Raw genomic sequence first — 25970 nt, 5'->3', positions numbered from 1 at the left:
TTCCGAAATCAATATGCAAAAGGGCCCAACTTGGCAGGGTGCAAGACTGGACCTCCTCCTAGGAAACAAGTTTGGGCAAGTGACTGAAATGCTAGTCAGACAGCACTTTAGGTCCAGTGACTATAACTCTCTTAGTTTTAACATGATTCTGGAAAAGCATAGGACAGGTCCACAGGTTAAGGTGTGAAACTGGAGCAGGGCCAATTTTGGGGCCATTAGGCAGGATCTAGCAAAGGTCGAATGGGTAAGTCTGAAGGACAGCATGTCCCTATTAGGGTGAAAGGAAAAGCTGGTAGGTTTAGGGATCCCTGGCTGAAAAGGGGCATTGAGGTTCTGATCAGGAAGAAAAGAGGCATATATTGGGTTTAAGCGAATCCCCAGATGACTATAAAAAGTGTAGGAGCACACTTAAGAGGGAAAGCAGAAGAGCAAAAAGGGGGTCAGAGATGGATCTGGCAGATAAGGTTAAAGATAATCCCAAGAGGTTCTACAGCTATATTAAAAGTAAAAGGGTGGTTAGGGAGAGAATTGTCCCCTTAAAGGTCAGCATGCCCATTTATGTGTGGAGCCACAGGAGATGGGGAAGATTATTAATGAATATTTCTCCTCTGTTTACTGATGAGAGAATCCTGGATGCTAACAAAACAAGGGAAATAACTGGAGATATTTAGGACTGCATTCCATATTATCAGAGAGGAGGCCTTTTTAGCCTGAAAGTGAATTAAGCTGGATAAATCCCCTGGGACTGATCAAGTCCATGTTTGGATGTTGCGGGTTGCTGGGGAAGAAATTGCAAAATCTCTTGCTGTGATTTTTGCTTCACCTTTAGCCACTGGTAAAGTTCCAGAAGACTGGAAGGTAGCTAATGTTGTTCCATTGTTGAAGAAAGGTAGCAAAGACAAGCCAGGGATCTTCAGACCAGTGAGCCTGATATCAGTGGTAGGCAAGTTACCGGACAGTATGCTGGAAGAACAGAATCAACCAACCTTTGGATAGTTGAGATAGTAAGAACTGCCGATGCTGGAGTCAGAGATAACAGTGTGGAGCTGAAGGAACACAGCAGGCCAGGCAGCAGAGGACCAGGGAAGCTGACGTTTCAGGTCAGGACCCTTCTTCAGAAATGGGGGAGGGAAAAGGGAGCTCTGAAATAAATAGAGAGAGGGGTGGGGCTGGGGAAAGTAGGTGGGATGGTGATAGGAGAGTGCAGTTAGGCAGTGGTGGGGATTCCTACAGACTAAGGGGGTGGCCATGGGTACCTGCATGAGCACAAGCTAAGCCTGCCTCTTTGCAAGATATGTTGAACAGTCCCTCTTCTGCAGCTACACTGGCACTATCCTCCACCTCTTCTCCGTTGCATTGACTACTGTGTCAGCACTGCCTTGTGCTCCCATGAGGGGCTTGAACAGTTCATTAACTTTACTAACAACTTTCACCCTACCTCAAGTTCATCTGGACCATCTCTGATACCTCTGTCTCCATCTCTAGTGACCCCTCGAACTGATATCCAGTTCAAGCCCACTGACTCCCACAGCTACCTGGACTACACCTCCCCTCACCCACCTTCCTGCAAGAATGCAAGAGTGACCCCTCGAACTGATATCCAGTTCAAACCCACTGACTCCCACAGCTACCTAGACTACACCTCCCCTCACCCACCTTCCTGCAAGAATGCAATTCGCTACTCTAAATTCCTCTGCCTCCACCATATCTGCTCCCAAGATGGGTCGTTTCACTCCCAAACATCCTAGATGTCCTCTTATTTCAAGGACCGCAACTTCCCCATTCAGTAGTCGAAAATGATCTCAACTGCATCTCGTTTCCTGCACCTCTGACCTCACATCCCCTCCCCACAACAAAAACAAAGACAGAATTCCCCTTGTCATCACGTATTACCCAACTAACCTCCAGATTCAAAGTATCATTCTCCACCACTTCCGCCACCTGCAATCTGACCCCACAACGAAGGATATATTTGCCTCCCCACCTCTATCTGCCTTCCGCAGGGACCACTCTCTCCACAACTCCCTCGGCCGCTCCACGCTCCCCACTAGCCCCACCACCCCGGATCTTTTCCCTGCAATCACAGGAAGTGCTACACCTGCCCCTACACCTTCCCCCTCACTTCCAAATGAAGGACCCAAAAAACCTTCCACATCAGACAGATGTTTATCTGCATATCCGCTAATGTGGTCTGTTGCATTCACTGCTCCCGATGTGGCCTCCTCTATACCAGTGAGACCAAGCAGAGGCTTGGAGACTGCTTTGTAGAGCACCTGCGCTCCCTTCACAACAAACGACAGTAACAAACCACTTCAACACCCCCTCCCACTCCCTGGATGACATGTCCATCCCGGGCCTCCTCTAGTGTCACAAAGACGCCACCGAGAAACTGGAGAGGCAGCACCTCATATTCCACCTTGGGAGCCTACAACCCAATGGTCTCAATGCGGATTTTACTAGTTTCAAAATCTCCCCAACCCTGGCCTCAATGATCAACCCTCCCACTTAGCCCCGCCTCCTCGACCTGTCAGTTTTCTCTCACCTATCCGCTCCTCCCACCTCACTGACCAATCTCCACCACTGCCTACCTGCACTCACTTATCACCATCCCACCTACCTTCCCCAGCCCCACCCCTCCACTCTATTTACTTCAGAGCTCCCTTCCCCCTCCGCCATTTTTGAAGAAGGGTTCCGACCCGAAAATTTCCTGCTCCTCTGATGCTGCCTGGCCTGTTGTGTTCCTCCAGCTCCACACTGATACTTGGATAGGCAAAGTCTAATTAGGGACAGTCAGCACTGGTTTGTGTGCAGGACATCACGTCTGACAAATCTTTGTGTTTTTCAAAGAGGTAACTGAGAGGATAGATGAGAGCAGGGCAGTGAACGTTGTTTATATGGACTTCAGGAAGGCCTTTGACAAGGTCGCACACTAAAGGCCTGTCAAGAAAGTTAGGTTACATGGAATTTGGGAGAAGCTAGCTAATTGCATTCAAAATTGGCTTGATGGGAGGAAGGAAGTGATGGCTGAAAGCCGTTTCTCAAAATGGAGGCCCATGTCTAGTGGTGGGTCATGAGGTAAATGCTGGGATCTTTGTTATTTGTTACTTACATAAATGATCTGGATGTGAATGTGCAAGGCATGATTATTAAGTTTGTGGATGATACAAAATTAGGGGGTATCATTGATGGGGAAGAAAGTTATCAAAAATTACAGAGGGTCTTGATCAGCTGGGGATGTAGACTGAGGATTGGCAAATGTAGGCCAGACCAAGTAAGAATAGGGCGGCATGGTGGCTCAGTGGTTAGCACGGCAGCCTCACAGTGCCAGGGACCAGGGTTCGATTCCACCCTCGTGTAACTGCCTGTGTGGAGTTTGCACATTCTCCCTGCGCCTGCGTGGGTTTCCTCCGGGTGCTCCGGTTTCCTCTCTCAGTCCAAAGACGTGCAGGCTAGGTGGATCGGCCATGCTAAATTGCCCGTAGTGTTCAGTGGTGTGTGGGTAATGGGGGATGGGTCTGTGTGGGATGCTCCAAGGGGTGGGTGTGGACTTGTTGGGGCAAAGGGCCTGTTTCCACACTAGGGAATCTAATCTAATCTAATATCAGCTTCCTTCCCTAAAGGGCATTAGTGAACCAGATGGGATTTTCCGACAATCGACAATGATTGGCAGCATCTGTGGAGGAGACAAGAGTTAACGTTTTCTGAACTGTTCTGAGGAAGGGTCACTGGACCCGAAACGTTAACTGTCTTCTCCTCCACAGATGCTGCCAGACTTGCTGAGCTTTTCCAGCAACTTTGTTTTTGTTCCTGATTTACAGCACCTGCAGTTCTTTTGGTTCTTAACTGTCAATGATTCACAGTCATCGTTAGATTCTTAATTCCAGATATTTATTGAATTCAAATTCCACCATCTGCTGTGGCAGGATTTGAACCCAGGTCCCCAGAACATTATCTGGGTCTCTGGATTAACAGTCCAGTGATAATACCACTAGACCATCGCCTCCCCAATGCCAGGACTAGTAGGCCTGAGTTATAGAGAGAGGTTGGCCAGGATAGGATGTTCCTCCTGGAACGTGGGAGAATGAGGGATGATCTTATTGAGGTGTGTAAAATCATGGGGGGCATAGATAGACTGAATGCAAATAATCTTTTTCGCAGGGATGGGCAATTGAAAGCTGGGGGCAGGTAAGTTTAAGGTGAGGGGGATAGATTTAAGGAGAACTTGAGTAGTAAACTCTTCATGCAGAGTGGTACATATATGGTATGAGCTGCTAGGCAAAGTGGTTGAGGCAGGTACAAAGCAACATTTTAAAAACCATTTGGATAGGTACACGGATCGAAAGGGTTTAAGAGCGATATGGGCCAAATGTAGGCGATTAGAATTACGTGTGCTCAACGTGGACCAGTTTGGGCCGTAGGGCCCATTTCCATGCTGTATTACTCTGCGACATTATTTCCAAAGAATTATTGGCATTTTTTCCTCAATAAGCAGGTCATAAATCTTTCAATAAACTAGAAAGGCCATTTGAACAGTCCTTTGGACATTCACAATCACCACCACTGGTTCACAGTGCCATTGATACTGCAGAAACCAATAAACATCCTTTGACAGAATCTTCCAAACACAGACTTTGACCATCACGCCACACACCATGATGATTTAGAACTATATCACCAATCCACCACTGTAATGGGCCAAAATCTTGGGATTCCCATTCCTAACAGCACCATTGGTGCCACCACACTCCATGACTCCAGCAGTTCAAGGCAGCAGACAGCTTCTTGGGGTCAATTAGTGATGGATAATGAACTCTATCCTGCCCAGCGACACCCACATCCTGTGAACAAACAAAAAAATGTTTTATATATTCTGCCGGCTCTTTATCAGTAGGCTTTTGTTTTTGAGAGCAAGTTAATGTGATTTGGATGGCACCACCAAGATCAAATTCTCATTTGTCATCATCACAGAGCGATACAGCATGGAAACAGATTCTCCATTCCAACTTGTCGATGCTGACCAGATATCCTAAAATTTATCTAGTCTCATTTGCCAGCATTTGGCCCTTATCCCTCCAAACCTTTCCTATTCATGTGCCCATCCAGATCCATTTCAAGTGTAGTAATTGTACCAGCCTCCACCACTTCTTCTGGTTGCTCATTCCATACACACAACACCCTCAGTGTGAAAAAGTTGCCCCTTAGGTCCCTTTTAAATCTTTCCCATCTCACCTTAAACCTAAGCTCTCTAGTTTGGACTCTGTATATTTTATCTTATCCCCATCCCTCATGACTTTATGAGCTTCTATAAAGGTCACCCCTCAGCATCCGACACTCCTGAGAAAATAGGTCCAGTTTATTCAGCCTCTGTCTAGAGCGCAAGCCCTCCAAACCTGGCAAAATCCTTATAAATCCTTTCTGAACCCTTTCAAGTTTCAAAACAGCCTTCCTCTAGCAGGGGGGCTAGAATTGAAGGCAGAATTCCAATAGTGGCCCAACAAATATCCTGTACAGCCACAACATGACCTCCCAGCTCCAATAGCCAAAGCACTGACCAAAAAACGGAAAACATACCAAATGCCTTCTTCACTATTGTGAGATAGTGCCAGAATTATTTGTCCTGAAAAGATAGTGGTACTGCTACTGCGAAGGTGCTCAGATGATGCTGCTGTGTTTAGTCTGCAAAGAATCTGATCCCAACGATGAATAAAAGTATAACCAATTCGGAATGCTGTTCAAGGAATTTGGAGGTAATAGCAATGCCATCCTGACCTCCGTATTAACTTTAAACTGCTGGGGAGGTGGGGGGGGGGGGTGGGGGAGAGAAGATGTTGTCACAACAATTTGGTGAGTGGCATCAACGCATCCCATTTATCATAAACACTACGATCACAGTACCCAAGTGACAGAGGAGTTGTTATTGAGCCTAGTGACAGGGGTGCAAATTAAGTAAACTGCTGCAGCCTAGACAGCCTCAAATCTTTTCCACAATACAGCTTTTCTTCCTCTTGATCAGACTAGTATTAAATCAAATCCATTAGTGTCTCAAATGATTTTTAAATGTAAGCCTTGCTCATGCCCCATATACCTAATTGACGAGCTAATTTCCTCAGTCTGAAAGTCAAGAGAAATGCTTAGAATGGGGAACCCCAAACCATCACATGCAATTGAGGCAAGTAACATGAATGCATTTCCTGTCTCAAAATCCAATTTTTTGGAAAAAAAAGTGAAAATTCAGAGTGCAAATGAAGCACAGCAACTGAGAGACTAAGGTGGATCTGGGAACCAAGCACATGTAGACATCACATCAGAAACACCCATCTTCCATGGCAGAAATTTTATTTTTATTCTTTCATGAGTTGTGGGCAACTGAAGCAAGACCAACATGTGTTACTGATTCTCAATAGTCCTTGCCTCAGTGCCTTTTTGAACTAGGAGTTCCAGGATTTTGGTTGTGGCAGTAGAGGAATGGCAGCATATTTCAAAGTCAGGATGATGATGGCTTTCAGGTGGCAGGGTTCGTAAATAACTGCTGACCTCACTAAGTTATGGATTTGCAAGGCATTGTCAAAGCAGCCTTGGTGACCTCCTATATTGTACACATCACTGCCACAGTGCACGAATGGTGAAGAAAATGTTTAGGTTGGTTGGTGGGCAGGCTGCTGATTAAAGCCAGCTTCTTTGACCTGGATGATGTTGAGCCTTCTTGAATTTTATTGAAACCACAATCATTCAAGCAAGTGCAGAGTATTCTTGCTCATCTCTGATCTGTGTTTTGTAGATAGCAGACAAGCTTTGGGTGGTCAAAAGGCAAGCTACTTTTGTATTTGCAGTTTCCAATTCTGGCTCAGCCTAAAACTGAGGATTGGAGAATCAAGTCACAAACAAATCCAGTCTGAAAGTCAAGAGGAATTCCTGTGCTCAGATTGGTTAGAATGTGGAACCCCAAATCATCACATGCAGTTGAGGCAAGTAACGTGAATGCATTTAATAGGAAGCTAGATAAAGACTGAAACAGAATGGCAGAGGAGGATCTGCTAATGGATTTGATGACGTGCACAGACTTGCTTGGAATATAAATTCCAGTAAAGCTGTTAGACCCAATGGTCTATTTCTTTGCCATTGTCTTTAGTTTTAACTTCAATTACCAATATATTCTAATTGCTGCATTTCTGTAATTCCTTAGCTCAATTCTGTTTTGCCTTATCTCTCTGCTGTACAAGTTTTTCCACTGTTGATACAGTACAGTAGGACTATATTAGACTGCACGTGAGAGATATTTTGAAACAAAAGATCCCAGAAGATGACAAAATGGGCTTGGCATTCCTTAAGATATTTTATCACATCTTTTGTACATTCCAATTTGCCACTGTTGGCTTCAGCTTTTATTTGCTTGATATAGTCTCAGACCATAAATGAGATGTGAAATTATCATGCTGTGTAGGTAGCGTATTGATGGTTTAAGCTACTTTAGCTTGTCATGTAAGAGCAGGGAAACGTCAGAGAGTATGGATAGTGTGCCCTTAAAGAGAGGCAACTGTTTCTTGTATTTAATTCAGATTTGTGACTCAGTTTCTGAAAAATGCTTCTGATCTTTGAATTATCCTGATTTTAATGATTAAGCTTTTCCAGTTCCTTTTGCCTGTGTATTAAAACATTTATCCAACAAGTAATGGATATACTCTGAAGATGGTAAAACTCCAGACAATGTGGTATTGAATGCTGTTGGCTTGAGGATTATGGCTAACACAGAACTGTTTTGACAATTAAAGATATTGAAAAATGAAACGTAATGATGTTGCTGTGTTATGGGTATGCAACAATGATGCTTATTACAAATTAGGGTTCAGTGACATCAGATATACATGTAAGTAGTCTGGCATCTTCAAGGTGCGGTTCATACCACTGTATGTCATCATAATGAAACCTGGGCAAACTTAACATTCAGACTGGACTTGAAACAATTATTAGTTCCAAGTACACTACTCCAGCCTCTCGAAAGACAGGCTAAGCAAGTACTTAGATTAAATGAAAACAAAATCCATGCACTGCATTATCCCAAAGCAAGGTGCACATAGACAAATATTGTGAACTGACTCAAAAATTCCAACAACTTTGTGCATTAAAGCAAAATAAAAATCATGCTACACTGTCCCACATTAATGGATCATTCCGCCTTAGCTTCCTGAAAACGACTTCAACCTCCTTCTAATTGTTCTGTGCTCATAGCTCATCGTTCCTAAGATCACTTTTCTTTCGTGCTGTTCTAGAGTAGTGAATCACCCAGTCCTTTTGCTCACTGTCCGAGTTCAGTAACACTTTCATAGGAAGAACAAATTACTGCAGCTGCTGGAACCTGCACTGAAAAAAACAAATGCAGATTAGATTAGATTCCCTACAGTGTGGAAACAGGCCCTTCAGCTCAACAAGTCAACACCGCCCCTCGGAGCATCCCATCCCCCTATAACCCACACACCCCTGAACACTACAGGCAATTTAACATGGCCAATCCACCTAGCCTGCACATCTTTGGACTGCGAGAGGAAACCCACGCAGACACAGGGAGAACGTGCAAACTCCGCACAGACAGTTACCCGAGGCTGGAATTGAACCCGGGTCTAGCAGATGATCACAGGAGGTCAGGCAGCATCCATCGAGACAGAGCAAGTTAACTGAGTCGAGATGACTCTTCATGACTCATACAAAAATGTGGGAAATTAGCAAGCAGGTACAGCGAACAATGAGGAAAGCGGATCAGGTTTGCCTTTATTGCAAGGGAATTTGAATACAGGATGAAACATTGTTACAACTGCACGTGGCTTTAGGGACCACATCTGGGAGTAGTGTGTGTATTAAATATGGAGAGCAAAATTAAAAGGATATACTTGGAAACACATCACAAAGATTCACTGAAATGTCTGGCAGCATCCGAGGACAGTAAAACAGAGTTAGTGCTTTGAGTCGAATCCGACCCTTCTTCTATGCTCCTAGCATTCCAATTTGGAAGAATTATCACATAAGACTTGAACCATTAACTCAGTTTCTCTCTCCACAGATGCTGCCAGACATGCTGAATATTTCCAGTACTTGCATTTATATCACTAAATTGATCCCTAGGATGTAAATTTGACCTATATTCTCTGGAATTTAGAAGAATGAGAAGTGATTTAATTGAATTATACAAGATTCTGAAGGTGCTTGATAACAAAAGATGCTGAGAGATTGTTTCTGCTGGTCGGGGAATCTAAAACATAGGTACAGCATCTGAATAACTGGTCAATCATTTAGGATAGAGGCTAGAAAAAAAACCCTTCACTCAAGTCTGACAATCTTTGGAATTCTCTGTGATGCTCCATCACTGAATATATTTAAGGCTGGGCTAGGGAGATTTTTGGGTTTTCTGGGAATCAAGTTAATATGGGGAGCAGGGAGGAGATTGGAACAAATCCAAGTTCAGCCATGGTCATATTACTTGGTGAAGCAGGCTGGATGGATTATTTGATCTCCTCCCATTTCTTGAGTTTGTATGGATGTTGAAGATCAATCATCTCCATTTTAGGGTATCGCTGCAGAAATTCCTCAGGGTAGTGATAGAATACACTTCACCTGTTTGAACGAGAGTGGTTTGAAAACAGAAAGCTCAATGCCACCGGCACAAAGCAGATCACCAAATCAAAATCCAGTCTGCCGAATTAAGCACTCAAACTACCCATCATCACCAATGCACAGTGGCAGCAGCATGCACCATCTACAAAAATGCACTAGACTAACTCACCATGGCTTCTCCAACAGCACCTTCCAAACTCATGACCTCTGCCAGCTAAAAGGACAAAAACAGTTGGCACGTATGAAGTAGCTGCAAGCTCCACTTCAAACAACAAACCATCAGGACTTAAAACTACAATTGCCATTGCTCTATTGTCAGTAGGTAAAAATCTTGGAACTTTCGCCCGAGTAGAACTTTGGGTCTTACCTATCACCAGACAAACTGTTGTGACACATTAGCAGCTCAGCACCACCTTCTCACAGGCATCAAATTCTGGCCTTGTCAGCAAGGTTCACATTCCCAAGGCTCAGTGGTTAGCACTGCAGCCTCACAGCGCCAGGGACCTGGGTTCGATTCCAGCCTCAGGTGACTGTCTTTGTGGAGTTTGCACATTCTCCCTGAGTCTGCGTGGGCTTCCTCCGGGTGCTCCGGTTTCCTCCCACAGTCCAAAGATGTGCAGGCTAGGTGGATCGGTCATGCTAAATTGCCCATAGTGTTTAGGGGGATGGATCTGGGTGGGATGCTCCAAGGGGCGGTGTGGGCTTGTTGGACTGAAGGGCCTGTTTCCACACTGTAGGGAATCTAATCTAATCCCCAAATAAATGAAAAAAAAATTATGAAAGATTGCTCCTCAGCCTTCTCTTTGCTATTTAAAGGCTTAACTCACTCTATTCAGCCTTTCCCAATTTGTAGAATCTGCTGGTTTTGCTTTTATTCTCGCAGTCATTCTTTATTAGACTCACTGCAGAAAATGCCAAAGGAAGTGTAAGGTCTTTTGAGAACATGGAGACCAGAACAGTCTATGGTCCTCCTTCGTAAGATCTAACAAGTAGTTTGATAGTTTAAACAGGACTTCCTTGCTTTGCAATTCTATCTGTCCAGAGATTAGCTCTGGAGTTAGTTTGCTTTTTTTAGAAATGGCTTTACTAATCTGCATTGCTACTTTCAGACTTGTATAACTGCATTCCAAGGGCCCTTGCTCTGCTACCCTGACTGAAGCCACAGTTTGTGGCCTTCTTTCTTCGACAGGGTAGCAGATCAGACTTAGCTACATTAAAACTCATTGGTAAATCACTCCATTCAGATAAACGTACAAATTAGAATTATTAACTCTCCACTCACTTTCTGTTCTAATTACCTACAGGCATCTGCAGATATCAGAGTATGTACAGAAACTCTTACTTTCTCTGCTCTTATATTTCCAAATGGGAATACAAATTTAAAAAAATACCAGCTGGTTCACCTGGCATTAACTAAGGCACCAGAAATGACAATGGCAAATTCAACCCTGCTGACCCTGCAAAGTCCTCCTTACTAACATCTGGGGACTAGTGCCAAAATTTAGAGACAGTCTCACAGACTAGTCCATTGATTGGTTTGACTGGGTCAAACCAGAGAAATTACACCCTCACACACAACATCCCAACAGTACCATCACCAGCTGTGGGTATACAAAGAACAAAGAAAATTACAGCACAGGAACAGGCCCTTCAGCCCTCGCCGCCTGCACCGATCCAGATCCTCTATCTAAACCCGTTGCCTATTTTCCAAGGATCTGTATCCCTCTGCTCCCTGCGCATTCATGTATCTGTCTAGATACATCTTAAATAACGCTATCGTTCCCGCCTCTATCACCTCCACTAGCAACGCATTCCAGGCACCCACCACTCTCTGCGTAAAGAACTTTTCACACATCTCTCCCATAAACCTTTCCCCTCTCACCTTGAAAAGTGTGTCCTGCTCCACAGTGATGCACGGCCAGGAGGGAGTTCTCAACATTGACACCAGAGCCCATGAGGTCTCATGGCATCAGGTCAAACTTATGTTTGTGCTGATTACCACGTACCATCCCCCATCTGCTGATGAATCAGAACTCCTCCAAGCTGAACATCACTTGCAGGAAGCAATGAAGGTGGCAATGGCACACAATGCACTCTGGTTCTGAACTTGAATGTGCACTGCCCAAGGAGAGTCAGCAGCACCAATACTGACCATGATGGTCAAGTTCTTAGAAGAAAAACAAGAAGCTGCTAGACGGGGTCTCAACTCATAACAGGTCCATCCAATGATGGCAAGGTCAGAAGGGAGGAATCAGACAAAGCACAATCCTCAAGTCCACAACAATGATCTAGATAGGAGTTATTTGTGTGATCCATTACAGCTGTAATGGCAGATGAAGGTTACAACAGTACAGAAATTCCCAGGCTTCCTTCGTACTGGGACTGTCTGATGTTCAGCAGCATTCCTACATTAAAAAAAGTTGTTCCGCATGAAGCATATACTGGAGGAATTTAGCTGCTTCATCCCCACCCCCAAAACACACACACAAAATCAGCGAGGGGTGACTGGTACAGGATTGAGGGGTCAGAAAGTCCCTACCTTCTGACCAGCACATAGACATAGGAGTTTGACTCAATTGTTTCACACTTGTAATAGAAACAGGAGAGCATTCCAGCAGCTTTCCTCTCAACAGTGCAGCCCTCTTCAGGTTCCATTCTGTTCACCACGCGGAGGAATAGGGGCTAGAAAAAGGTGCCCTTAAAATAGTCTGTCCTATCACCAAGGTGGCTAGAAAACCACATGCAGATGTCTCATCTACCTGCAGCCTGAAAACCAAGGTCAGATACAATCTCAGAACCTGGAACGTACCAACCTATATGGACAATGAGCAATCACCCAGAATGAGGAACTACCCTTGCTGCCCACAAATTCAGGCACTTTAACAGAGTGTCCTGCAGAACAATGGTATCAAATGTCAGGCAATAGTTACACCTTCTTCTCCAGAGGAAAACCCAAGGATCAACCTGGGATACATGGGTTTCACCATCAAGAACAATCTCACCATTCAACTTAGAGCTCCCTGTTAGTATCAACGATTATTTCATGGCTGTCTACAACTTACCAAAAACCAGCAGGTAACAATGAGTGCCTGTGCTCCAACACTCGATGCCATAGAGTCCAAAGGCAGCTTCTACTCCACCCTGGAAACTATACTCACCAACATTCCTAAGATAAAAACATCATCCCTAAGGGACTTCAATGCCAGGGTTCAAAAAGATGTCAACTCTGGAAAGCAATCAAAAAAGTAAGGAGTTGGCAACTGCAACACCAACAGGATTCTCCTGCTCACTAAAGATATGCGAAACACCAGCTGACCAACACATTGGTCCACCAAAAACACAAGTTCAAGACTTCTTGGTGGTATCCATGATCAAAGCAGTGGTATACAATCAATACATCATTATTCACTCCCAAGACCAAAAGGATGTCTTCATTACTAAAGCAATGATCAGTGCAGATGACTGCTGGACAGACCATCAGCTTTGCCACTCCTCAATGTCCATCAAAAACCACCAGAAGCAGCTGAAGATGAGCTCAATCAGAATAACGTTTAATGCTGAGCAGCTTCAAGAACCAAGAAAACTAAAAATTCTGCAGTGTCTTCACCAAAATTTCCAGAGAGCTCATTTTATAGGAGTGGAAAAAAATCTGGAAAGAGCCGAAGACAGCCATCATTTCACACTTGAAGAAGCCATTGGCTACAAAAATCAGGAAACAACAAGACTGGCTCAACAATGACCACATCATCCAAGACCTCATCAATGGCTAGAGGAAAGCTCTCAGTGCCTGGCAAAACATCACCAGCAAGGCAAAAAGGAGAACTCAAACAGCAAAGGCAGAGTTACAAGGAAGAATGAGGTCAATCAAAAAACAAACGATGAGCTGAGAAAACTAAGGAACTGCAACACCTTGCTGACAAGCACAACGTCCAGGGTTTCTTCAATGCTACAAGTAACATACAGACCCAACATCCTTGACTTCGAACAACTATGAATAAAGGATGACATACTTCTGAGAAACATCAGAGAACACTTCAAAAGAACTCCTAAACCACAATACAATCATTGAAGATGAACGTGTTGGAGGAAATCTCCAATTCCCCAAAGATGGCTGATGTTGAAACCACCATTAGAAAAACGAAGAAAAGCCACAGAAGTAGATGGGATTCCAGTGGAGATTTTCAAACTTGGACAAACAGAGTTCAGCTATCATTTCCACCAACTGTTCTTGAAAATCTGGGACAGCGAAGAAATCTCTGACAATCTCAAGGATGCTGCCATCGCCATCATCTTCAACAAAAAAAAGAGACAAAGTGGACTGTGGGAACTTGCGAGCAATCTTCCTACTCTCTATTGCCAGGAAGATTGTCACCCAAATCCTCGCCAGGTGCCTTCTCCCGGTCTCAGGGGAAATTATTCATAAAAGCCAATGTGGCTTCCAACTAATCATTGGAACCATGAACATGATTTCCACTGCTCAACAACTCAGAGAAATGTCAGGTACACCACCAACTGATCTATATGATTGAGTCAAATGCCTTGATCAGATCAACCTATGGAAGACCCTGTCAAAGTCAGCTATTCAGTGAAATTCATTAACATTCTCTTATTTCTCTAAGACAGGATGCCAGCGACACTCCTCACCAGTGGTAAGATGGTCAAGCAGGGTTGTGGCATCATCCCCACTCTTCGTCATCAAGAACAAGCTTCCCAGTAGTGTGGACATTGTCTGCAGGATGTACGGACATCTTTTTAACCTCAACCACGTGGAATCCAAGAGGAAAATGACACTAACCTCACTTGTGGAACTTCAGTATGTGAATGATAAATGGCTTCTATGAGAGCAGAGATGACAATCTTCAAATCCTGATTAATGCATTTCCAGAAATATACCACAGATTTGGTGACAACTTCAATGCCATTGCAACTCAAGCCATTTAACACGACATCCCAGGTCAAGTTTTGGTACGTCCCCACATTAAGACCAATGAACAAATCCTCCCAAACATGAAACATTTCCCTCACCTGGGAAGCTACCTCTCATCTAAGTCTGACTATGATGCAGAGCTTCAACATTACATCGAATTGATGGCTCCACTTTCAGATGACCACATTATCTATGTGGATATAAAGTTCCTGGTTTATAAGGAAGCTTATCTTCCGACTCTTCTACATGGCTCTGAAACTTGATGTATAGATGCTCCGTGAAGACATTTGAAAAATACCATCAACTTTATTTGAAATGGATTCTCCACATCATCTGGGAGGGCTGGTGTACTAATATCAGGATCCTTGAAGCAGCTAACAGCACCAGCTTTGAGGCTATGGCCATCCAAATCTAACTCTACAGGGCCTGCATCATGCTTAGGATGCCAGATTTCCAATTCCCAAAGCAAATGCTTTCCATCCAACTCAAGAAAGGCATTTGAACAAGAGAAGGACAAAGAAAGCATTTCAAAGACTTCTTGAATGTTTTCCTAGAGAAATGCAGCATAGACGTCAACATTTGGGAGAATTTGCTTCAGAAAAAAAGTCTTGGAGGAAACACCTGTATGAATAGATTCAATTATATGGGAACACCCATCGGCCAAAGAAAGCATGAAAAAGAAACTGGAGAAATGAATGCCAACAAACCTCGACTAAGGACACTGCTGTACCTACCAAATGTGAGGAGAGAGATGTGACTCCAGGATCCAGCTCATCAGCCACAGAAGGATCCACAAAATCCATGACCAGTGACATCCAATTTCCTAGGTTCACAATCATTCTCATTAGCGAGAGATTGCCTATGACTTTCATATTTTAGTGATCTATGTACACGAACCACTCTTCCACATCTTTGGCCCTCTATTGTTTTTGACTTTCCATCATTTATAGTATTGTGCTCCATATCTTTCAGTCACCAAGTTACAAACTCTTATTTTCCTACAGCAAAATCCATTTTCTATATTCTGCACAATCTTTCAATTTATCAACGTGTCTCTGCAAGTTATGCTTTTATCTTCACCCACAACTCTTCTACGTGTGGCTTTCTGTCCAATCAGCTTAGTCATTAATAAATAGTGGCTAGTACCCAACTGCTGTATATACCCATTATTTTTATTCACTGCTCCTCAGCCTATTTCCAGACAACTGTGTCAATAAGGCACCTTCAATTCCACAAAACAGTCTTTTTAAAAGGCTTTAACAAATGCCTTCCAGAAGTCCATCTAAATAGCATCAGTAGACATGCCCCTGTCCACTACTCAGTCATCTCTCCAAGACACTAAGTTCATCAGACATGAGCCTACTCTTTCCAAAGTCATGCTGACCACAGTTCCTCACGCCCCCTCAATGTAGGTTCATAGCTCATCACACAGTCCACCCACTTTTGACCCAAGGTTATTTACCTTCAATCACTTTGCAGAAGTCATTCTTCAAATGTTTATTCTTTGATGTGAGGGACCGTTTGTGCCTGTAGATCTGGTGAACTTCTCCACTGAACGATGAGTTCAACTTATTTACAGGTTCTATTGACAACAGGTCATCTCCAATCTGGATATATCCAAACTAGGAAAAAAAATTCAAAGCAATTTTCATCTATTAGGTTTTATATTCACTTTACATATGACCAATCTTTGTACAATTCACCACTCCCAATATGGACATGAGTCTTAAATTCAACAGCATAGAAATAATTGAGCAGATGACCTCAAAGAGACAAGTGTGTCCGGACTATTCAAAAAAAAAGTCAGACATCTCATATTTGCATCATTCACAATTACACCAAAGCATTTCAATTTCACAGTTAGCACTCAAAAGCTGACTGCTATGAAAGCAGAACTTCAAACACTTCTGGTTTCAAGATAACCTCTAAAATCTACTGTAATGGAGCTTGGTCTAAGCTTTATCTGACTATTCTCCCCTAAAGAATGTTGGGATGTTTTACTATTTTAAAGAAACTATATAAATACAAATCTCTCTTTACAGTGACAGCACATGACATAGTGGCATGGGCTGATAGCAATTTTCAATTTACCCTGTCTGTCACAATGGATTATGTGTAAAGACAAAGGAGGCAAATTAAGCTCCTTGCTCCCCTTAATCTGCAATATGACATTGTCCTCAAGTATATTTTGAGTGGAATCTGGTTAAATCAACAGTGTCATGTCTTTTCCATCCACTAATTACATTCAAAGCCCTCTCAGAACTTGTAAAGTACCCAAGCATAAGTAAGGCACAAATAGTCAATCTATAATTGCTGTACTCTTACACGTGAAAAATGATATTTTAATGCATTCTGTAGAGATTTAAACTGGACAAAAGTCATCTGCAATTATCCCCAAACAAGTATTCCGTCTTGAATACTGATGAGGGGGATGACCCCTCAGCTGACAGCAGCAGCAACTAGGGCAGCATTGCATTGCCACAGCTTTCCCTGCTGCACAGATGAGGGGGTCAAAGCATAGTAGAGCAACAGTAATTGGGGATTCAATCATCGGGGGCACAGGTGCTTCTGTGGCCATGAGGGATATTCCAGGAGGGTATATCGCCTTTAAGGTGCCAGTATCACAGATGCCTCTCAGCATATACAGGGCATCCTGAAACAGTTGTGTAAACAGACAGAAGTCATTGTCTATATTGGCACAAATGCCAAAAGGAAGGAAGATTGACAAAGTCCCACAATGACAATTCAGGGAGTTGGGTAGTAAACCAAAAAGCAGGACTTCTAGGGTTGTAATCTCAGGATTATTTCTTATTCCACATGCTATTGATGCTATGAACAGAGGCAAAGTGTAATTGAACACACGGCTGAAGACCTAGTATAAGGAGGGGGGTTACAGGTATGTGGATGTCTTCCAGGGAAGACAGGACCTGTACAAAATGAACGGGTTGCACTGAAACTGCAGGGGCACCAAGAACCTGTCATGGAGGTTTGGTAGTGTCAATTGGAAAGCTTAAACTAGTATAGCATGGGGAAGGAACCAGCACACCATGCCAGTTAAGTACAGAGACAGGGGAAGAGCTTGAGATTAAAGCAACTAGAGAGAGAACAGGGGCCCCTCCAAGAGCAGTGAGGTCATCTATGTGTTGAATCTCAAGAGATGAGAGAGATACTGAATTAACATTTCATGCCAGGTTTTACTGTGGACAAAGAAGTGGAGATTACAGGACTCGGGTAAATAAATAACTGATTTTTTAAAAACAGTACACAGTAGAGAAGAGGAAGTGCTGAGTTCTTAGAAAACATCAAGTTGGATAAAACCTCCCATGCCTGATCAACAGCGTCACAGACATTGTGGGAAGTTAGTGAAGAAATTGCAGGTCCCTAGCAGAAATATCTCTATCATCTAATAACCACAGGTGAGGTGCTGGAGGACCAAAGAGTGGCTAATACTGTGCCTTTATTTAAGAAAGGCTGCAAGAAGACTGGGAGCAATAGACCTGTGAGCCTGATATCAGTGGTGAAGTTGTTGGAGTTGATTCTGAAAGATAAGATTTGCATACATTTGGAGAGGCAAGAACTAATTAGGGATAGTACAAGGGAAATAGTGTCCCACAAACTTGATTGAATGTTTTGAGAACGTAAACAAAAAGATTGATGAGAGCAGAGTGGTAGGCGTAGTTTACGTGGACTTCAGTAAAACCTTTGATAAAGTTCCACATGGTGTATTAATTAACAAAGTTAAATCACATGGGATCCAGGGAAATCTTGCCAATTGGATACAAAATTGGCTTGACGGTAAGAGACAAAGGAAGGTGGAGGAGGGCTGTTTTTCAGACTGGAGGCCCAATGACCATATGTTCCAGAGGGATCAGTACTGGGTCCACACCTTCATTTTCATAATGACATTGGATGAAAATATAGAAGGCATGGTTAGTAAGTTTGCAAGGACACCAAAATTAGCGGTACAGTCAACTATGAAGAAGGTTATCTAAGATTATAAAACGATCTTGATCAATTGCATCAGTGGCTGAGGCATGGCAGATGAAGTTTAATTCAGATAAATGTGAGGTATTACATTTTGGTACGACAAACAAAGGCAGAATTGACACAGTTATACAGTAGGGCCCTGGGGAGTGTTGAACAAGAGAGACCCAGGGGTTCAAGTACATAATTCTTTGAATATAATTTGTATAATTTGCACCTGAATCTGATCACCCAAATGCATCACCTTGCATTTGTCCAGATTAAACACCATCTGCCATTTTCTGCCCAAATCAGAAATCTAAATCGCATTGTATCCTTTGACAATCCCCATGCTATCTGCAACTCTGCCAATTTTGGTGTCATCCTCAAACTTATTAATCAGACCACTGACATTTTCCTCCAGATCATTTCATATTACAAACAATAAACGGTCCTAGCACTGTTCCCTGTGGAATACCACTAGTTACTGACCTCAATTCAGGAAAGCATCCTTCCACTGCTACTGAGATAACAAGGTCTAGAGCTGGATGAACACAGCAGGCCAAGCAGCATCAGCGGAGCAGGAAGGCTGACATTTCAGGCACAGACCCTTCTTCAGAAAATCTTCCATCTGTACTGTCTTCTAAGCCAGTTTAAGGCATATCTTGATATATACATGAACAAGAGGCAAACAGAGGAATCGAAACCTCATATGGGCAATAAGTAGCGGATCTAAATAAGTACTAGGAATCAATGCAGGCTTGGTGGGCTGAATGGCCTGTTCCTGCATTGCACTGTATTGTATGGAAGTAAATACATTTTTTTTTGTATTATTAAACTCACTTCCTAACAAAAAGCACTTTAATTACCAAAAATAGGCAGTTAATAGTTAAAATGTGCACCAATAGTGCCTAAATTCAGTTGAACCAAAGCAAACAAGTTCTTATGATATTTTCTTAAACCACAGCCTGAAGCTACAATTCTGAATACAGGTTTCCAACAAGTAGAGCTGAGTCCTCAATTACCCTTCCTGAAAACAGCTGGCTCATTCATCCACCCACAAGCTGTTTCTCAACAGGACTTAAGCTGTAGAAGTATTCCTACAAAGTGGGGCTCGGTCAAACTTAGATCTGAGTGAAGAATTTTCTGATCAAGATAAAGTCTACTTTCCAGCAGTATTGTTAGTGTAACAACTTTGGCACTCACATTACACCTTCTATTTACACTGGACATCCAAATGCATTAGACTTCTAAGTACTTTTTTTTTAAGTGGTTACCACTACTGCCTCACAGCTCCATGGACCCAGGTTCAATTCCAGCATCGCATAATTGTGTGGAGTTTGCACAATCCCCTGTGTCTGTCTGATTTCCCATCAAGTGCTCTAGCTTCGATCCACACAGTTCAAAGGTGTGTAGAGTTGATGGATTGGGAATGCTAAATCATCTGCTGTGTCCAGAGGCTAAGTGAATTAACCATGGGAAATGAGGAGTTAATGGGATAGGTGGGTTAGGTCTTGGTGGAATGCTTTTTCAAAGGGTCAGCGCAAACCCAATGGCCTCTATCTGCACTGTAGGAATTCTTTGATTCTATTTTAGTCTTCAGCATAAAAAAGAAATTCAGCAATTAATTGCACACAGCAAACTTCCACAAACAACATGCCAATGAACAGAGACAGGAGGAACTGAGATGCTGGAGAATCTGAGATAATAAGGTGTAGATCTGGACGAACACAGTAGGCCCAGCAGCAGAGGAGCAGGAAGGCTGGCGCTTCGGGCTGAGACCCTTCTTCAGAAATGGGGGAGAGGAAGGGGATTCTTGAATAAATAGGGAGAGAGGGGGAGGCAGATAGAAGAGAAGATAGGTGGAGAGGAGACAGACAGGTCAAAGAGGCAGGGATGGAGCCAGTAAAGGTGAGCGTTGGTGGGGAGGTAGGTAGGAGATAGGTCAGTCCAGGGGGCAGGATAAGGTTAGTAGGTAGAAGACCAGGGTGGGGCTTGAGGTAGGAGGAGGGGATAGGTGGGAGGAAGGACAGGTTAGGGAGGCAGGGACGAGCTGGGCTGCTTTTGGGATGCACTAGGGGGACGGCAGATTTCGAAGCCGCACCCACCCCCCCCCCCACCCCCCCCAATCACCCCCATCCCAGGCTCCAAGACGACTTTCCACATCAAGCGGATGTTCACTTGCACATCTGCCAATGTGGTGTACTGCATCCACTGTTCCTGCTGTGGCCTCCTCTACATCAGGGAAACTAAGTGGAGGCTTGGGGATCGCTTTGAAGAACACCTACACTCAGTTTGCACTAAACAACTGCACCTCCCAGTCACAAACCATTTCAACTCTCCTCCCATTTCTCAGATGACATGTCCATCCTGGGCCTCCTGCAGTGCCACAATGATGTCACCCAAAGGTTGAAGGAACAGCACCTCATATTCCACTTGGGAACCCCGCAGCCCAATGGTATCAATGTGGTCTTCACAAGCTTCAAAATCTCCCCTCCCTCTACCGCATCCCAAAACCAGTCCAACTCATCCTCACCTCCCTAGCCTGTCCTTCTTCCAACCTATTCCCCCCCTCCCACCTCATGCCGCACCACCATTTCCTACCTACTAACCTCATCCCACTCCCTTGATCTGTCCGCCCTCTCTGGACTGACCTATCTCCTACCTAACTCCCCAACTACACTCACCTTTACTGGCTCCATCCCTGCCTCTTTGACCTGTTTATCTCCTCTTCACCTATCTTCTTCTCTATCCATCTTCAATCTGCCACCCCTCCCTATTTATTTCAGAACCCCCTTCCCCTTCCCTATTTCTGAAGAAGGGTCTAGGCCCAAAATGTCAGCCTTCCTGCTCCTTGCCCTGCTGTGTTCATCCAGCTCTACACCTTGTTATCTCTGCTAATGAGCAAAACTTATTTTTATTCACAGATAAATGCATTGAGGAATAAATATTGGCTAGCATACCAGATAACTCCTCTGCTCTTATTCGAAAGAGTCAATAACATCTGACTGACAGGTCAGACAAGGGTCTTAGATTAACATCTTCATAGTAAAGGCTGAACCTCCAAGAGTGCCACGCTGCTCAGTGCTGCATGGGAGTGTCGAGTAGATTTTTGTGTTTAAGAGATGTACCACAACTTGAGCCCATAACCTCTGACTCAGAGACAAGACTGCTAACCACTGAGCCATAAGTGGTGTTTAAATATGGAGAAATCTCAAAACAATGTAACATCACATATGTTAACTACATATTGGAATCAGTTATTCCACTACCAATGGACTCCCTGCTTTAATTAGACTTGCTAAAGGTTACGTGTAGACTCTGACCCAGTTTCCAAGCATTGCAGCTTCAGTGATGAGGTTTTTGAAGTGATGTTACCTCAGGAGTTTACCTGCAAACTTCTCAAATGGATTGTTCTACTTTAAAATAATAGGAATCAATTTTAAAAGAACAGCCAAAAAATAAAAAAAATATAACTGTTAACAAACCAGTTAGAAGAAAATAATTATGCAGTACATTTTGTCTAAATTAAGTGAACCAATTACAGAGTTAACATGCACAGGACGCAGTTCAAACTGACTGCCAGTAGCTGTGTTCCTATAATAAACATTCAATTAATCCTTACTCTGGAGTCCATCAAAGTAATTTCTGGCTCTAAACTAAGACCCTTTGGGTTTCCAACTATTTTAAAAAACTGATTTGATTTGAAGACTTCTCAGGAGGTCTTATGGGGACATTCACACCATCACTCAGTCACATTGCTCCTTATTTTGATTCTATAGGAAGGAGAGGTGTCAGGGGAAATGGCTCACGTCCGCTGCCTGGCTTCATTCCAAGCTAGATTCCAGTCTGCTTGCAGCTTTCCATCTAATTGATTTAAAGCCAAGCTCCTGCTGCCAATCCACATCTCAGTTTCTGCTCTGTACACCTGACCCAGCTATAGCGAGAGATCCAGTCCAACCCTCCTACTCAGTCCAAGACATCCTGCCAGACTTTACTGTTTGTAAATTGTTACCAGGTCCTTCGTTTGCTCCTAGTCACTTTGCTCCAGCAAATTCAGCCTGGATTAGATAGAGAAATGTCAACTGCAACTCAAAAAATTAGAAAGCAACATTTGGGGAAGAAATATCCCTTCACAGAGTGAACTCCAACTCCAGTTTCTCTCCCTCCAAACTCAGTGTCAAAGTCAAAGTCAGACTACTTTCCAGTAAATGTCAAAGAAGCAGCTCCTCCTACCCTTCCCTCCAGCTGGAAACGAGATTAATATAGGGTCACCAACCAGAATTGAACAGACATGACTATAACTCAAACGTTTTGTTGAACAGTTTGTACCCATGTTTTACCTGCAGGTTTAATAACCATTCAGCCCAGGAGGCTAGTATTGAGCTGATGGGCTGAATGACCTCCCCAGCTCTTCTGGAAGGAAGTTAATGGTGATTGATTAGCAGTGAGTAGTGAGTATTGATTACCAGTCCGTTACAGGCGCTGAGGGAGGCGGATGAGCGGCTCTGGTTGAAGACGTGGCCGGTGTAGAAGCAGTGGCTCTGGGTTGGAAGCTGGCGGACGCTGGGCTGACCGTCTCCCCGCTCCTCGACGGTGAAAGTCGGCGCCAGGAAGCTCTGCTCCAGGTTCAGGTCTAGCAGTAGCTCGGTGCCAAATGCCGGCAGCAGGAGGTACAGAGGTTGCTGACCCCCACTCACCGCCGGGAACATCCCTCTCCGCGCCCGGCGCCCCGCTACCTCCCCAAGCCCGGGCGGCACGATCCTCCGGGGGACGGTCAGTTCGGCGGCCGCTAGAGAGGGACGAAGAGAGGTTAGTGAGGCAGGGGAACGGCTAATAGAGGCATTCCGCCGGGTAACCGGGACAATCCCTCCCCAACACACAGCCCCCACCCGGGGTAACCGGGACAATCCCTCCCCAACACACAGCGCCCCCCCCCACCCGGGGTAACCGGGACAATCCCTCCCCAACACACAGCGCCCCCCCCCCCACCCGGGGTAACCGGGACAATCCCTCCCCAACACACAGCGCCCCCCCCCACCCGGGGTAACCGGGACAATCCCTCCCCAACACACAGCGCCCCCCCCCCCCCACCCGGGGTAACCGGGACAATCCCTCCCCAACACACAGCGCCCCCCCCCCCCCACCCGGGGTAACCGGGACAATCCCTCCCCAACACACAGCGCCCCCCCCCCCCCACCCGGGGTAACCGGGACAATCCCTCCCCAACACACAGCGCCCCCCCCCCCCACCCGGGGTAACCGGGACAATCCCTCCCCAACACACAGCGCCCCCCCCCCCCCACCCGGGGTAACCGGGACAATCCCTCCCCAACACACAGCGCCCCCCCCCCCCACCCGGGGTAACCGGGACAATCCCTCCCCAACACACAGCGCCCCCCCCCCACCCGGGGTAACCGGGACAATCCCTCCCCAACACACAGCGCCCCCCCCCACCCGGGGTAACCGGGACAATCCCTCCCCAACACACAGCGCCCACCCGGGGTAACCGGGACAATCCCTCCCCAACACACAGCGCCCCCCCCCACCCGGGGTAACCGGGACAATCCCTCCCCAACACACAGCTCCCCCTCCACCCGGGGTAACCGGGACAATCCCTCCCCCTCCCCACCCGGGGTAACCGGGACAATCCCTCCCCAACAGATTCTACGCCGTATAACAAGGACCACCACACTCCATTGCCGCCGGCTAACAGGGACAATCCCTGCCTTCCGTTCAGTTCCTCCGGGTAACCAGAACTGTCCCCTTATTCCACCGAATAATCCTCCTTCCCCTAACTGTCCCACCTGATTTTACTGGGATATCTCCCATTTTATCCCTCAATTCCACCTGTTAATGTAGGCAGACAGCGGATACCTGAGCCAGACCTGCACTCGGACAGCAGCAACAGGCAGGCGACCAGCGCCAGGTGGAGCAGTGAGCGGCCGCACATGGTCCGACCCCGGGCGGCGACAGCAGCTTCTCCGGCTCTGCTCAGGGAGACTGGGAGAGCGAAGGAGCCCGGCAGCGGGGAAAAGGGGCGGGCACAACAGGCCTGACCCGCCCCCTACGGCACTGGACACGCCCTTCCCAGCTCTGTGCCCACCTCCCCGGAACCATCCCGTCTTTGGACCCACCCCTCACACGCCCCCTTCGTTTCCAAGCCCCGCCCCTAACAGAACTGGACACTCTTCCAAGCGACGGTGGCCCGCCTCTAGCTACACTGGACACGCCCCTAAGCAACGGCGGCCGATCCCCAGCAGTTCTGGACACGCCCCTAAGCGACGGTGGCCCGCCCCTAGCTACACTGGACCCGCCCCCAAGCGGCCTTGCCCGCCTATGGGCTCATGGTATGACTGTTTTGTCTTATTTTGATCTTTTTGTGTTATTGAAGCTGTACCTATCCAGGCAAGTGGGAAGTATTCTATTCGCAGGCCTGACCTATGCGTTGTCGGTCGTGGTCAGGCTTTGGGCAGTCACGAGAAGTCTTGTCTCTGAACTCGTTTCATACCCACAATATTTATATGGCAGGTCCAGTTGCCTTTCCGTTCAATTGATGGTGGAGAGATGATGGGAACTGAAGATGCTGGAGAATCCAAGATAACAAAGTGTGGAGCTGGATGAACACAGCAGGCCAAGCAGCATCTTAGGAACACAAATGCTACTTGGCCTGCTCTGTTCATCCAGCTTCACACTTTGTTATATTGATGGTGGAGACTCTAGTGATGGTGTAACGGTATTGAATAACAAAGGAAAGTAATTAGATTCTGAGGAAGGGCCACCAGACCCGAAACGTTAACTCTGTTTTCTACTTCACAGATGCTGCCAGACCAGCTGAGCTTTTCCAGCAACTTTGTTTTTGTTCGTAATTACATTTTTCCCTAATGGTGACCATTGCTCGGTGCCTGTGTGAATTGCCACATATCAGCCCAAGCCTGAATATTGTCCACATTTTCACATATAAAAGCAATAATTGCTAAGTAACCTGTCCATGTGAGCATCAAATGACAGTACATGTGATCATTGGACGATAGTCCAAATGAGTATTTTAGAATTATCCACAAGAGTATCAGATGATTGTCCATGTGAGTACCAGCATATTCTCCACGTGAGTATCAGAGGTTGTTTAGGTAACTAATAGGGGATTGTCCATGTGAGTAACAGATATTACAACTCACTGGGGTAGCATACTGAATAACAACCCTGGAATCATGACACAAATTAAATATTTGAAAGTGGGTACACAAAATTCTTCAATTTATCTGATTTTTTACACCCCGGCTGCTAGAAATCATAGATTAAGATTCTGTAGTTAAGAAGAATTGCTATTTATTACAAGAACTTTAGATTGTAACTACAGGTAACAATTTTTAAACCATCAGCATATAACATTACTAACGAAAATGCTAATCATCTTAGAAAACCTTCTGTTACGCACTTGCATGCGCAGACACATACACAGACAAACAGAGAGTGAA

The 25970-nt window shown here is 45.0% G+C and overlaps 1 protein-coding gene across 1 annotated transcript in view; it reads right to left on the bottom strand.

The window, feature by feature from the left end:
* adamts17 (ADAM metallopeptidase with thrombospondin type 1 motif, 17) overlaps nucleotides 1–24504 on the bottom strand; it is a 505079-nt gene extending 480575 nt beyond the window's left edge. Inside the window, exons 1-3 of the mRNA XM_059639195.1 lie at nucleotides 24370–24504; nucleotides 22963–23285; nucleotides 15993–16152 (exon numbers count right to left, since the gene is read on the bottom strand). Of these exons, the coding sequence (XP_059495178.1) occupies nucleotides 15993–16152; nucleotides 22963–23285; nucleotides 24370–24445 (559 nt within the window). The 5' untranslated portion in view covers nucleotides 24446–24504. The remainder of the gene's footprint in view (nucleotides 1–15992; nucleotides 16153–22962; nucleotides 23286–24369) is intronic.
* Between the last annotated feature and the right edge of the window lie 1466 nt (nucleotides 24505–25970).

Source organism: Stegostoma tigrinum, chromosome 33 (genome assembly GCF_030684315.1).
Source record: "Stegostoma tigrinum isolate sSteTig4 chromosome 33, sSteTig4.hap1, whole genome shotgun sequence".
In the NCBI taxonomy this organism is placed as follows: Eukaryota; Metazoa; Chordata; class Chondrichthyes; order Orectolobiformes; family Stegostomatidae; genus Stegostoma; species Stegostoma tigrinum.
This window is presented reverse-complemented; position numbering and strand designations above follow the sequence as displayed.